Genomic DNA, 15435 nt, shown 5'->3' with positions numbered 1-15435 from the left:
TCCGAAAATCATAGGGATCAAAACTTACCTTTTCGAAAATTTCAGCCAGAAGAAAGGCTCCCGAAAATTCTAGGTGAGCTTTTTAGAGTAAAAATCCGTTAAAAATGGGCAATTACACCAATTTTTAGATGTTCGAAAATCCTAGGAGAGGTAGGCAAGCAAGAAATTTTACAAAAAATGTTCCGAAAATTCTAGATCTCAAATCGTCTTCCGAACAGATATTTTCCGAAAATTGACGTTGGGTGCCCCTAATTCCGTACTAGCTCTTGATTATTTACTACTATAGGCGCGAGTTGTGGTTTGTTCTTTGCAAATGAAATCCTAAGCTCTTTACATTTTTGACTGTTTAGTTTTACTCTATTCTCAAAAGACCACTGCACGACAGTATCTGCAATCAATTCGGAATTGCTACTGGCTCCTTTCACAACGATCTCGGATGTAGTTGTATCATCAACATACTTCCAGATATTGCCTGCATTAATTGATTTCTAGATCGTTGATGAGCACCAAAAACAACCACGGGCCTAATTTCTTCCCCTGGGGTACCGCGGACGGGACTGATCCCTACTCGGAGTAACATCCCTCTGAGAGTTTGATTCTCTGGGAACGATCACTAAGGAAATCTATGATCCAAATGATTGTTTCAGTCGGCAGATCTAATTTGCATAACTTATTAACAAGAATCCTATGGTCTATGAGATCAAAAGCTTTCTTATAATCATAGAGCGTAACCCTAACAGTTGCTCCGTTGCCATCGCATCCCTTGGTCCAATGGTGAAGCATGTGTATAAGTGCTCGAGTTGTGGAGGACTTCGGCACAGCGCCATACTGGCTTGGGTCGAGAACATTTAGTACGGCGGATTTCACGTAGTCAACTACGACACACTCTTCAGCAACTTTTGAAAGACAAGGAGTGAGAGAAATCGGCCTTCAACTGTCGCGATATTTTTTGTCGAATGCACCTTTCATACATTGCCTCTATTTTATTTACGCACGTAGAAATTACGCGACAGTGGAACAGGGTTTACCGGTACCAGGAGCCCAGATTTACTTATCCCCCAGAGTGAACTGGTACAGTCGTACCTCTACCTCAAAACAACGCATGGGTTACAGCTAGTGGCGCCTTCTACGCTGATGGAAGTATGACGACAGAGTTAAGCTTTTTGGGCGACGTAAAAACGTACAGCAGACACATTTTTTTTTTTAATTCACCTTTCTTTTTGATGGATTCGTCTCCCTTGGCTCACACACCAAAGCAAGGGCGGGTTGTTCTCAGAGATGTTGGATATGGAGTTGTCCACTTCAAAACTCGAGGGAAGAGAGAGCTCTGGGCGCAGTGATTTCTGGGATCATTTCGGTGGACAAGCGTTAGTTATGATTGGTGGATGGTATTCAAGGCACCCATTAACCAATCTACTTGCAAACCCAAACAATCCCACAAATCGTTACCCCGAACGCTTGTACGCATTCTCCGTATAGTTTCTGGAATGAAGAATTTTGGTTCAAGCGTCGCAGGGACCCCAATCCGATCGAAAATCTCCCCATCTCCGAAACTCCCAAGTAAACAGTTCATGTGTTTGCGGTTAAAGTCTCAACACCTCTCAAAGCTGACCAGTTTCGTATTAAAAACACATTAACTGCATAACTGAGAAGAACCCCCCCATTATAGGCTGTTTACAATTACTATTTTTTTCCGTAAGATCGCCACTATAACAAGACAGAAAGCCCTCTATGGCGACGATCTAACGGGAAAATAGGGAACTGTAAATAGTCTGCCTCGATAAAAAAAAAAGTGATAGGAGCCTTCTAAAAGCTGTCTAAAAATCGGACACCTCTCTACTCAAAACAGACACTCCAATAAGGTACACACTCACCTATAGGAACATCTTTCTTACTGTATACTTTTTTTACTAAGATGACCACATTTTGAAGGCCGAGACACACTGCACTAGGCGACAAGTTGCTGCAACACGTTGTGGCGACAAGCTACAGCGACAAATCGCTTCGTGTGCGCTGGAGAACTTTTGCGAAAGTCTTTGTCTCTGCAGCGAGTCGCACAGAATCAAATCACATTGAATTCATCCAACTTTTTGCGGTAACGAAATTCTGTTTTGAAGACAAAGATTTTCACAAAAATTCTCCAGTACAGACTAGGCGTTTGTCGCTTCAACGTATCCTGGTTGGTTGCAGCAACTTATCGCCGGACCTGTACACACAGAGTGATTTGTCACCTCGAAGTGTTGCAGCGACTTGTCGCCTAGTATGTACAGAACTTTAAAAGCAGATTATTAGAAAAACTGTACATGGGATACTGGTTTAAGTGCTTTCTCCTCTTCTTTGCTCTTCTCCTGTGAAATAGGCGACTTTGTCTCTCTCCACGACTTAACAATCTTTTCAATAGCACCGGGAGTCCATGAGTGCGATAATGGTGACGCCTCTATTTTGTTCATTAATTTGTTCCGGGATAATTTCCTAACGCGCGGAGGTTTATTCACACTCAGTGTGTCCTCCGATTGTCCTTCTGTTTTAACCAGGTCTGGCTTTGAGTCTTTCCGTTTATTCTTTTCAGCGCTGTTTTCAAAAGACGTGATGCGTCTACTCCTCGAGTTTCCCGTATCGGAATCCGAAGCTCTTCCATCGGATTCGTCTTGACTTTTAAAAGTTCTAGGAGACTCGGGGCGACTTCTTATCGATTTTCCTGACTCCGAACCGGAGTCGTCGTTGTTTCTGTTCGCGCGCGAGGAAGCGATTCTCCTTCTGCTACACCGGGACGAATCGGACTCAGATTCTCTCCCATCTGAGTCCTCTTGATTTCTTTCAACGCTGGATTGAGAGTCGGATCTCTGGAACGGCTTGTCTGCAAAACAGATTAACATTAACTAAAATGACCGGCAATTCAAATACAGCAAATGGTCAGTGCAGAAAAAGAGAAATATGCTTCGATACGGGGATAGGTGAATCAAGTCCAAGGAGATAATTTTGTATAAGTGAGGTGATAGTGAGAATGTCATGTAAACACTGATGTACGAGGCATCTGACACCAACTAGACTTACTACTGAGAATCAAACATGAACCGCACTGTGGAGAAAAGTACGATTGTCTCGTCAATAACACCGTAAAGGAGCCCATAGCCTGGAGCGTGCAAATGCCAACACGGCGTTTTCGTAGACCAGTTTATTTTGAGACACATTTCCCCTTTACAAGTGTAAGTGGAAATGTTCAGCAGCAGAATATGTCAAACAAGACATGAAAACTGAACAAAATGCTATCAACACATCAAAAGATACTTCTTTCCCGATCTGTGTCCTTCGCCGACTCGTTCACGAGACTCCGACGATAGACTTGACTCACTACAAAATCGATCTTAAAATAAACAGCTCTATAAAAACGCCAAGTCTCGAATACATGCCAGTTAAACGCCCCAGATTATGGGCTACTATGTGGTGCAAGTGCCTTGACTGGGTACACTTCAGTATTGTATTATTCCCCTTTAAAGGCCCCCTAGATGTTGCTGTTAAGTACATAGAACGTTTTTGTCTAGGCACGTACTATTGTCCAGTCTGCGCTTCTCACGCACTAAGAAAACAATGCATGACAAATTTCAAGAAATAATTTCAAAACTAGAGCTACTTTGGAGAAAACTGACTGGTGAGTGTTGTGCAAAGAACAGTACTTGTGGGACAAACAGATGAATGAGTGAGGAGTGAAGTGCAGTGAAGTGAAGACCACCTTTCGGTAGATGCTCTGTGCTGGCGTGAGGTGATGAATATAACGAGCTAAGACCTTTCTGTGCCATGCTGATGTTCTGCTCCGCTCTCTGGATGTATTTGCTCAGCTGAACGTTGCTCTGAAAATAGGATGTAACATGAATACAACTTGTTATATGATAAATGGAGGATGTAAGTGTTTGACGTGGCCGGCGTTTGTGACATAAGTGACGATGACCAAGAGCCAACAGTGATTTTCAAGTTCATACTACATCTTGTTGAATTAACAATTTGACTATGAAGAGGAACACACAACAAGGAGAGATTACAAGAATTTAGAGTCGAATTGGGAATAGATAACGAGAAAAAGCTTTTTTTTTACACCCTGCTGAAGTCTTCTTCGCACCTTATTTTCTTTCCCCCCGTTTGGTGGGAGATAAATTCTCCCGATACTAGACGATTTTTCTTTTTGACGTTGTTTGGCGGAAACTAATTTTGCGCCTGGCAAAACCGTTATTTTATTTTCAGGGAATTAACATTGCGCTTGCTCAATTATCTCCAAGAAAAATCATAGAAAAAAATCATAGCGTAATCTATACTCTCAAAGAGCCTAGAGCAGGCTGCAAACTCTTGTTTGAATCATCGATCATTCCAAACACGCTCTGAGTGCTTTAACATTTCACTGATTATTTCATTTTACTCTAGCCTGTCCACACTGACGTGTCTTTTCCCTTCGACAATTCGACAGGAGCGCGAGAACCCCCGCGGGTTTTATCTCCACACGCGCGCTATAGACTCAAGACTGAAAATTTTGAAAAAACAGTTCACAAATGCCCGTTGTGTACAAACCTTTGACGACTCCCCTAAATGCTTTACAAAGGCATCCCTTAAACGATTTCTAAAAAGAAAAAGAAATGGAAAGAATTTGACAAATGAACACCAATTCATATTTATTCTCAAAAGTGAATTTACACACAAACCTGATATCGGCTTTAACTGCTTCCTTTTTGTGCTGAAAAGAGGTAGAAATCTGTCATCAATAAAATACTATGTTAGTGCAATTTGTCTATTTACTGTATGAGCTTTGTTTTCTTCAGGTGAATACAAGTGCAAATAAAAATTTCCTGAGTGCAAAGACATCGGTAAACAGAGAAGAAAAGTGTGACGTCACTAAATAATTCAAATTTGTGAAATTATGGGATAGGTTGAGTTATAACACATAATTTCAAAAATTTAGTTCTTCTGACGTCATCACTTCTCCCCAATATCAGGTCTTCCTCAGGGGTTAGGGGAAAGGAGATTTGAGATCCCCCCCCGACCCGCTAAAAAAAAAAACGCGTGATACTCAAGTCAACAAAAGTATTGCGAACTTTTACTTATAAAGCATACATTACAGAAGAGCAGACACCATACTCTGAACGCATTAACGCGATATAGCTACTACTTCCGGTTCGGGAAAATATTAGGGCAAACAGACTGCCCAACTGGAAGCACATCATATGATCGAAGCTCGTTCCTTAGGGAGGGGCCAGTGAATTGTTGAGTTTTCATTCTACAGGGGGTAAACTGTAGACTTCGAGCAGTCCCTCTTTTTCCTTAAATTACCACGCGAAACGCACAAGAATAAGAAACGGCCACGCGCTCAACTAGCCTGCTCTTTTCTGGGACGGTTTAAGTCGACAGTTGAAAAGTCATCTTAGAATATCTCCCTTACCGCTCCCATAGGAACTGCTCCAGGGCTGGTAGCTCGATATCTCAGTTCCGTAATCTTTTGTTGCTGCTGTTGTATTTGATTGGTCAGAGATTTCACTTGTCTTTTCAGGTACGCCATTTCATCTTGACTGTCTGTCTGGGACTCCTGAAAATGCAGCACAAATTCAGTAGCTGACTAACTGAGGTGGCGGTGAATATTTATTTAACAATCAAACTGAGTGTGCTATGAGAAATCATATCAAACATAAAAAAATCTCGAAAACCTTTTGTCTACTTAACTCCCAAAGGCATAACAAAATAGCCAAGGGTTTCGTGTTTTTTAGTATAATTTTCGCTTTTTTAAAATTCAAATTGCATGTTAAGTTTAGTTTAGACAACAACTCACTCACCAGTTGTTTCTGCAGCATTCTGATGGTGTGATTTTTGCTGTCAAGTTCATGTTCAAGTTCCTCGCGAGCTATCATCAGTGAGTTTCTCTCCTGCGATAAGAAAACACAAGAACTTTACTTTGGCAACGCTCATACAGCTTTTGGGAAGGAGCGTTGCGTGACGACACCAATAGCGGCTTGGAGGGAAACTAGAGTTTTCGAAACTGTTAGAAATATTCTGAAAAACAGAATTTGTCTGTTGCTGTCAACAACTTTTCGTCTGTTTTAGTAGGAATCAACTGGTAGGCGTCATAACCGCCTTTATCCTTTCCATGCCATGTGTTCGTACGATTATGACTATGATTTCTAACCTCATAACATGTTGATACTTCACGACCACCAATTAATAACGGAAAAAAATTATTCAATGCGCGAGAAGACCATAGTCATAATCTAAAATCTCACACGAATTTACCACGAAATAAAAATTTTACAAATGAATCTGCAAGGAAAATGCATCGAACGAAGTTTAACGTTCATGTTTAACATCCTGCTTTGCCTCTTGCGCTTCACTATTAAAGCTTAGCTGAGCAACAATTGTCAAAAGCTGATAGGGAACCAGGGACAGTGATTTTGTAACAAGTAGTGATGGTGAGTCCTGTGACTCATCCTGTGAAAAATCATGAGTCCAAGTCCAGAACGAATGAGTCCCAGTTCAAAAACAAAACGAGGAGTCCCAAATTGAGAATGCTTGGGCCTTCACGTAACCAAACAGTTAATCTGGAGACAGACACCTCGACTCCTTATTACAGTCTACTGAAATGAAAAAATAGTCCTTCTCTATATTTAAAGGACAAAAAAGACTAAAACAAATATGCATCTTTAAACAACAGCCACAGAAATCACATAAACAGGATATTCTACCAAAAAATCTTCAAATCGATCGATCATTCTTTTTGCCCTATGGGACGCATGCCATGAATTATTTTGCATCACTGGGGATTTTTATTCATCAGGGATGCAGGACGAAGAGGTAACAAAATCGATGCAGAGATAATTGCATTTTTTAGAAGTAACTAAAACAGGCGCCCATTTTACATTGCATTCCTTATCTTTTCCAGACGGGTGGTGTTGGAGGGTTGGTGGGGGACAAACAAAACACTCTTCTTTCGATACATACAACAACTCGCCTAAAACTCAACTCAGCTCAGTACCTCGGTTATTTCAGTGAGTTTTTCCTTGACTTCTTCTAGTTCTTGATGCAGGTTCTTTATTTCCTCCTCATTTCCTGCACTTGGCTTTGGAACCCTGGCTGATTCAGATGGGGTCTCTGTGATGTCACTCAGGCTCCCTGATCTCCCCCCTGAAGAAGAGGAGGAGGACGTTCTATGGAGTCTCTCCCTCATTGTTACAGAATCCATTGTCATCGTTCTTTGCAACATTCTCTGTTGGTAAAGGGGAAAAATCAGCCAACACAATACACTCAAAGCACAATAACCTTAAGAGGCCCAATTTCCGCGGAGTATGGTCGTTTCGCTACAAGTCGTTTTGCTGCATAATGAAGTCAATTCGCTGCAAAGTTGTAAAGTCGTTTTGCTAACTTAACTCGTTATTACCCGTTTTCAGTTCACTGATTCTAAATTGTTTTAAACTGTTTAATATGAAAAGTTGTTGCAGCAAATCGACTTTATGATAGTGAAATGAATTCATTATACAGCGAAACGACTTGTAGCGAAACGACCATACTCCGCAGAGAATTTTCCTCTCCAGCTGTGGGGGTAAGGGTGGGCACATTTCCTGAAAAGCGCATGTAAATTGAGCCTATGACATTGTCACCATAAGGATGCATTTGAAGAGTACCCCTCCCAACAGACTGTTTTAGTTTTAAATCTCAATACGTTTCCCTCCATTTAAATACTCTCCAACCAAATCCCTCAGGGAATGCAAAATTCTAAAAAAATTGGGTCCTAACCGAGTTGTGAGGACAAATTTCAATGTAAAGGACACAGACTAATCAGTATTTTTGTTGTTCCGAAGGGCCAAGAACTGGGTGGGGTTTTATGGAAAGCAGGAGGAAATAGACCATGTTTTCCTATTTTACTCTATTTTACAGAACAGTTGGATTTGACATTATAGCATTGATTCTCTTTGATATTACAAACAAGATACGCTTACTAAAGAAACAAAGTTCTGGACAAAGTTCTTTGTAAGTGATAAGCAGAAATGCTGGCAACTTCCGAGCCAAAAGAAAAACTGGGTGGACAAATTGACCTTAACGTTCTCAATAACACGAAGGAAAGGAAGTGCCAACTTTTGTCTCTCTGAAAACTTAGTTAGGACTCTACTGAAATTTATGTGATTACATACCTTTCTATGTAGTGGGATTTTATTGTTTGTGTCAGTATCTGAAGAAAATGATCCTCTTCTTGTGACACCAGAGTGAGAGTGCATCAACGGTGATACAACATCAGCCTAAAACAATATGATCAGTTGTACAATGTGACTTGCATATCACCCCATGTAAGGTAATCAGGAATCTGGAATCCCAGAAATATTTGCGGAATCGATATCCTGGGCTTTGGAATCTGGAATTCAGCTCAAGGAATCCAGATCCCACTAACAATTGGAATCCAGAATCCAAGTTCCACTTATAAGAAATCCAGAATCCAAACCGAGGAGTCCATGATCCAAGACTGTCTTTGGTTACCTTACATGAATCGATGTATACCGCTTTGTGACATTTTTTGGAAAAAAAAATGCGCACAATGATTCACTACTTATTAACTTTATCAATATGGTAAGCTATTTAAGGATTTTCATAATATTTCCAAACAGGCAGTGATTGCAAGTGTTAGATTATTATGTGGCTGCATGTTGTTTGTAGTTTAAATGTGATGAGGTGTGTTCAGACTGGCTGCATGAAATAAATAGACCCTCTTACAAACTTGAACCAATTTTCCTTTTCTGCAGTGGGGTACACAGGAGGAACTAAAGATTAAACAGATTCAGATAGTACATTAAAGTGCCATTTTCCAATACAATCGACGTGGGCTATATTTGTAGAAAATAAATGAATCGTGGACAGTCAAGAAAAGACAGTCACTTAGTGTCTTAACGACAAAAGTCTTTGTTTTATGTAAAATTAAATAAAAATGGAGGCAGTTCTGCCAGTTCAAGTGGCCTCTAAGTTGACATGCACCCTCTTTAACCTTTGGCTGATACCTAGTTAACAAAGAGCAGATTCACACTTTGGCATATGTTTAAAGAACTTATAGTTTAGTAGGTAACAAATTTTTCCAATCTTTGATTCTCCTATATTTTTTAGTAAATTAAGGACTCAAGACACCTCCCAAACTGGTATTCCAAGTGTGAGGGAGCATCAGTGTTTTCTGGAAGAACACATTTAACCTTTTTCTGAGAAGTTTGAGAATGTTGATCTGTATTATAATCTGGAAAACTGCTCATCCACCCCTCCTGTAATCTAGCATTTTGCTTTAAGTGTGAAGTTGGTATTAAAGTTGGGTTAGGGAAAGGGTGGGTGGTCAGCTTCTCAGAATCTTATACACCTGATAATTGTCCAAGAATGATTCAGCGAAAACAATGCAACATCAAAATGAGAAAGCCAAAGTGCCCAGAAAGAACTGAATGTGACTTCTGGTGCTCAATTTGCGACTCTGCCATTGGTTAATTCTGTTTTAAGAACAGCACGCACTGTTGTCACTGTTCACCCTTGTTGTCACAGTGTGATTGCTAAATCTGCCTGTGATTGAACAGGAGAACTCAAAATATTTTTGATGACCTTACCTCCTGGAGTTCTCGTTTCAACTTAAGTAACTGAGTCTTCAAAGATTTAAAATCTGTCAAAAGTTGTAGGAAGCCAGTTTCATCCATTTCTACAATGCCGCTTTCTCCCTCTTGTACAGTAACTTGCTTTGGGGGACGGAAAGACATTGCAGTTGTTCTCCTCCGTTGAAGCATAGGTCTTTTTCCTGTTTTCGTCCTACCTGGTAGGGCAGAGCCATCTAAAGGATCCTTTTGTAAATTAAATGACGATTTTTCTACTCCATTTTCCTGTTCATGAAATGTAGGAGTTGCATTTTCATTATGTGACAGTATAAAACTTGTTGAAGGTTCCTCTAAACCATTAGATAAGTTAGGTTCCTCACGATAAACAACTGTTTCTTCCCTCACTTGCTTGGTTAAGTCAAGATTGCCAATTTCTGATGACACTCCATTAATTAATGAATCCAGTTGTCCTTCAACATTGCCCGTATTTTGATGTTCCAATGAGCCTGAAGTAAATTCACTCATCACCAGATTACTTGCAGAACTTTTTCCACCACGATCATCTCCAACAAAAGTCAAGTCATCAGCGTCAATATCAGTACTAGTGCTAAGTTTCTTGGCAGTGTCAATTTCCTCACCTAGGCTAACTGATGTTGATATCGATGAACTATATCCAGAATCACTTTCACTATCCAACTTAAATGCTTCAAAATTACCAGCTGAGAAATTCAAAACATTATTCACATCATGAGAAATGTCACCACTGTTGTTCAATTCTTGATATGAGCCATGTCTGCCAGACCCGGACCTTCTCCTAGTAAAGCTTTTTTGTTTTGAAACATAACTCTTAGAATCTCTGCGTTGCCTTGAATATGGAGTTTTAAATCTCATTGATTGTTCACTGCTAGAAACAAATGTTTCAGATGGGTCTTCAACATTTTCACCGATAAAAACTTCCAAAGTCTCCTCATCTATTTCAATCACAGGATCATATTTAGTTGGTGATACTTTATCAGCAATCTCTGATAAATTAAGTGACAGTACATTAAGTTGGGATTCTGAAAGAACCAAGTAGTTTTCTTCCTTTGAACTATTAGTTGCTTCAGCAAGAGGTGGAGGAGGTGGTGGAGGTGTAGTCGGTGGTGGCGGCAGATTATTACACTCCAGTGACCTATGCACAGATTAGATTGTTACCAGTGAGTCAAAACAGTTATTATTGTATATTCATAATACATAGAGAATATTACATTACATGGCCGCGCAGAGATACGAAATTTCTCTTCGAGTGTTGAAAACTATTTCACTCGTTCGCTGCGCTCACTCGTGAAATATTTTTCAACACTCGAAGAGAAATTTCGTATCGCCAAGTGGCCATGTAATGTTCTATTTATTATATAAACACCAATGAAATACCAAACCATTTCACTTTAATAGTTTTTTGGTGTGAAAGGCGCGATTTATTATGTAGCCATAGCACGTGTGAAGATAACATGTTATTTTCACATGTGAAGATATCAAGTTTTCGCGTGAAAGCTCACCTGGTATTTCATTGGTGTTTATATAATAAAAAAGGGTCTTTGTTTAAAGCCAGAGATGCAAGATGTTACATTGTACATGATTGTCTCCCCCCGCCTTGATTAGTTTATAAGCTATTTGCGGGTGGGAAAGTAATGTAATTAGTTATTTTCCAATTTTTAATAAAATTTGTTGTAGTCTGGCACTTTGTTGTGAGTTTTGTGTTGCTCCATTTATTTTAATCTTAATCATGGAATCTGACAGTACCCAGAAAATTGCTTCTTTGGTACCAGAAGGTTGAAAACAGCACTTTAGAGCACTGAATTTCAAAATTTATCCCCAAGGTGCATGCCCCCTTATCCCACGAAAAGCTTGACAATGTATTTATTGTTAATGATATATGAAATAAATCATACATGAACTGCGGAAATGAAATGGAAATGAAGAAAAGATCGTCACAATGAACGCAATTTATGCGTAAAGAAGCCTGCTCCCAACGTCATTGGCTTCATAGCTCAGTTGGTACAGCATCACACTGGTAATCGCAAGGTCACGGGTTCAAACCCCGTTGAAGTCCTGAATTTTTTTTAGGCTTCTTTACGCAATTGCATAAATTGCGTTCACTACGACGATCTTTTCTTCATTTTCAATGTATTTATTGCTTGCCACATGCATACTCCCCTCAGGGCAAGAACAGAAACAGCCACACCTGAAGCTTTTCAGCCAATATTCAATAGTTTACACTCTAAATGTAGCCTTTGAAACAACCCCCTACACCTTAGGCCACTGGTTTAAGCAGATCAAGCTTACCATATACTGGAGGCATCATCATTGGAGATTTCAGTGCATGGATTGGAGTCGTCTGTGTGTTTAGAGGCTTCTGAAGTATAAATAAAACATCAGGTCACAGTTGTTCAAAAGGTGGATAATGCTATTCACCAGATAAATCGCTATCCATTGGATACCTTAATTAGTTTCCATATATAATACTTATCTGCTGGAAAGTGATTTATCTGGTGGATAGTGCTATCCAACTTTTGAATAACCAGGACAAGACAGTTAATGAATTGAGTTGAAGGAGGCAGTGTGGACCAAGTGGTCAGCGTGTCGGACTCTGGAGGTCCAGGGTCCGAGTCCCGCTCTGGCCTCTTGCTGGACTAATTCTTGGTTGTCCCGAGGTCAATCCCCAAACATGCTTTTAAATATCCCACTGGTTACCTCCTGCCAGTTGGATTTTTTTTTAAATCCTGTTAGGTTATATTTGAATTATTTGCTTAAGTGGGGTGTCTGTAAACTAGCTGGATATGTGAAGAACACTTAATTCCACTATAAACAAACCCCAGTGTCCTTAAAGTGGGTTTAACTATATATGAGAGTTTGTGATTCAGGACAAAGAAAAGTATCGGTGTTGTCCCTACTAACAGGTGTCTATATTTGACATTAAGCCGGTAAATTTTACAGAAGAAAAGCTTTTTGTCAGACAAACAAAACTGCATGTCCATCATATATGGGTAACTATATTAAGCAGGTGTCCATAGAATGGGGTTTCACTGATTTTGCTTAATAGATACTGAACATTGTCCTGACAGGGATATGGATACAAGTTTTTCGATATTCGAAACGTGGGAAAGAAAAATCAGTATCACAAAACTTCTTTGTTATCCTTCTCAGGACACTGTGTAGATTCTGTTTTAGCAAATCATTAAAAAAATTCTGTCATGTATACTCTTAAAGTACTACTACAGTAAAAGGTCAGTAACCTACCAGGTAGTGATGATGAACGCGTGCTTGCAAATCCAAATGTACGTAGGTATCCTGCTGGTAGTTTAGAGTTGGAAGGAGATGCTCCATGTCTTGAAGGAAAAATGACCGACTTGTATCTCCCCTTTGGGGTTGTATCATTTGATGTTGCTTGGTTAACCTTCTTCGCACCAGGTGATGGTACTGTATTTGTCCTTTTCATCTTTTGAATTATTCAGAGACCCTAGTTGAATCTAAAACAATATTTAATAACATTTTCATTTTAGCTTGGTTTTCAAACAATCACTACAATATTATTGCGGCTGTAAATGTACGGAAACATTATTCTTCGTGATTACAGCAATCAGTTAACAATAATGAACAATTAAATTGAGTTAAGGTTAAGGTTGCTCTATCCCCTTTCTGATGACCCCCGCCTCCAAAAAACCTGTCTGCATTCTTCTTTTTCTCATGGAATATATATGCTAAACCTGAGTTGTTGTTGTTGTTATAAATTAATAAGCTAAATGTGTATTTATCGTGAAGTTTGCCATTATGCTGTTGTTGTTGTTGTTGTTGTTACTGTTGCTGCTGCTTGCTGTTATGCAGGGCAGAAAAATTAGTTGGGAATGTACATTGTCAACGCCTCTCGTCACTCTTTAAGTTCTCGTTTCTGCTATTATTGGCATGCAGTCTGAAGGCAGAGTATAAACTGATCACACGATCAAAAGAACAATACAAACAATATCAACGTGAAGAATTAAAAAATTCATCTGTCTTTTATTTCTGGGAGTATCTGATGGTGCCTAGTAGAAAAATGGCGATTACATTTGTGCATTATATCTACCGCCTACCTTGTAGCTCGAATTGCCTGCAACTCGATCGTAATCCGATTTCGGGTCAGGTCAACTGCATGTGGGGTTTCTCTGTATCTATATTTTTAAATGGCATGTTTTAACACATTGACCTTTATGTTACGGGGAAATAGATCAAATGCAATATAAGCTTAAATAATTTTAGAATGATTCATCCAAGCTGAACACACGTGAACAGCGATAAACAAACATTCTCTACAAAACAAGGCCTGTTACGAAACGGAACTTCGCAATGATTTTTCCGCCTTTAAGATCTCTGCTGCTCCAATAAGATTAAGTTTAAAGACTTTTGTCTAATAGAGAACAGCTGTGCTTAACTAATGTGCACAGCTTTTAAAACGCTGTCCGTTTTGCAAAATTATTGCTATATAACTTGTTGATTGCATGACCCTTTCAACGTACGGCGGTCAAATGAACGCGATTATTTGATGCAATATTCCTTGAAACACGGCCAGCTGAAATATATAAACAAAGGAAAAACTTACCTTGGCTGGAAAACAGGTGATAATTTCTAGTCAAGTCTCGTCCATATACTTTTCCCATCAGAGTTAATGAGAATCAAACGCCATTCACAACGAATTTATTCACGTTATCGTCAAGTTCTTTGAATGCCAAGGTTGCCCTAAAAGTGTTGCCGAAGAACATTAGAGCCCAGATCCTCTCTACTTTTCAAGAAGGATCAATCCGGAAAAAAGTCTTCAAGATGAAGCAAGCGGAGATGGCTACGATTTCTACTTTCGAAAATCGGAAAAGGAAGTTGCCTGTATCTTCGTCAGAAAGTACATGATATAAGTTAATAAATTAGAGCGCGGAAAATCAATCATCTCGACAAAAGCCGTGATTTACATGACAAAAAAGTGAGGCTGATCTGCGTTGCAAACACCATCATGTCAAAGAAGCTCAAAGAAAATTTGGCATGACAATAGCAAATAATGGCGAGTAGATTAATTTAAGAGAATATAAATAAGGCTGACAAAGGTGACTTGACAAAGCTGGTAATTTTATGTTAAACAAGCGTATATATATTTTATTTTTGACGTTGTTGTACCCGCCTTCGAAACCAAAATCGATCTTTGCTACTTTGCAGGATTTTTTCGGCGCATTTCTTGCTCTTTTCAAAATCATATCGCAAAGATATATGTAAATTTTGAATCAAATGTCAATAGTTCTGTCTTAAGTAATTAACGTCGCGGTGAGAATACTTCTGTCATTTTCAAGACAGCTGCGCTCTCGTCAAAGTTCTGGACTAGTTCAAAATACACGGTGTTTTAGCGATCTAACTGACTCCAGTGACTCGCGAATCTGAATATAAAGAAAGTTCTCAACGCTTTTTAAGCCCCCAAACGTGATAAAGTTTCAAATCTCTGCTTCCCACAAAATGCCAAAAGAGGAAGTGAAGGACAGACGGACGCCTTGAAACAAATTAAGCACATTCATTTTTTCTCTCCTGTTGATTTTTTTCAATTTAAAATTTTAAAATTTAAATTTTATTTTCGTAAAGAAAATAGGATGATTTTTCCCTCTGCATCTTCAAACTAGCCGCTTGGGAGTTACTTCTTGGGCGTTAGACTTAACTAACAATTTCGGTCCTGAGGGCAGTTTGTTCAAATTCGTGCGCAGCTTTAGCTATTTTCCTACTCGAACTTTAACTTGAACTAGGTAGGCTCAGGGGACCCCTGAGTGCCGTAATCGCCCGCAAAGGAAGCCTCACTGCAGAGTACGTTTGAAGA

The 15435-nt window shown here is 39.4% G+C and overlaps 1 protein-coding gene across 8 annotated transcripts; it reads right to left on the bottom strand.

The window, feature by feature from the left end:
- Positions 1–1257: 1257 nt before the first annotated feature.
- On the bottom strand, positions 1258–14509 carry LOC140933499 (uncharacterized). 8 transcript variants are annotated; one of them, XM_073383074.1, is made up of 13 exons: positions 14191–14506; positions 13685–13762; positions 12855–13084; positions 11901–11970; positions 9594–10746; positions 8157–8261; positions 7004–7234; positions 5811–5900; positions 5423–5566; positions 4689–4738; positions 4558–4606; positions 3731–3848; positions 1258–2857 (listed from the first exon to the last, which is right to left on the bottom strand). In XM_073383074.1, exons 3-13 carry the CDS (start codon positions 13051–13053, stop codon positions 2289–2291), a joined length of 2778 nt encoding a protein of 925 aa, XP_073239175.1. In that variant the 5' UTR covers positions 13054–13084; positions 13685–13762; positions 14191–14506; the 3' UTR covers positions 1258–2288. The 8 variants fall into 8 exon arrangements, with proteins under 8 accessions (XP_073239175.1, XP_073239179.1, XP_073239176.1 ...); XM_073383078.1 differs by having other exon boundaries at positions 3785–3848; XM_073383075.1 differs by having other exon boundaries at positions 12855–13074.
- Between the last annotated feature and the right edge of the window lie 926 nt (positions 14510–15435).

The sequence above is a fragment of the Porites lutea genome, chromosome 4 (assembly GCF_958299795.1).
Source record: "Porites lutea chromosome 4, jaPorLute2.1, whole genome shotgun sequence".
In the NCBI taxonomy this organism is placed as follows: domain Eukaryota; kingdom Metazoa; phylum Cnidaria; class Anthozoa; order Scleractinia; family Poritidae; genus Porites; species Porites lutea.
Note: the sequence above shows the minus strand (reverse complement) of the source record. Positions and strands in the feature narration are given on the sequence as shown.

Excerpts from the sequence above, each read along its gene's own strand:
- LOC140933499 (XM_073383074.1), bottom strand. The coding sequence starts at position 13,053 with ATGAAAAGGACAAATACAGTACCATCACCTGGTGCGAAGAAGGTTAAC. Across the intron at positions 8,262-9,593 it reads TGAAACGAGAACTCCAGGAG|GCTGATGTTGTATCACCGTT; the intron begins GTAAGGTCATCA and ends ATATTGTTTTAG. Across the intron at positions 5,901-7,003 it reads AACTCACTGAAATAACCGAG|GAGAGAAACTCACTGATGAT; the intron begins GTACTGAGCTGA and ends TTCTTATCGCAG.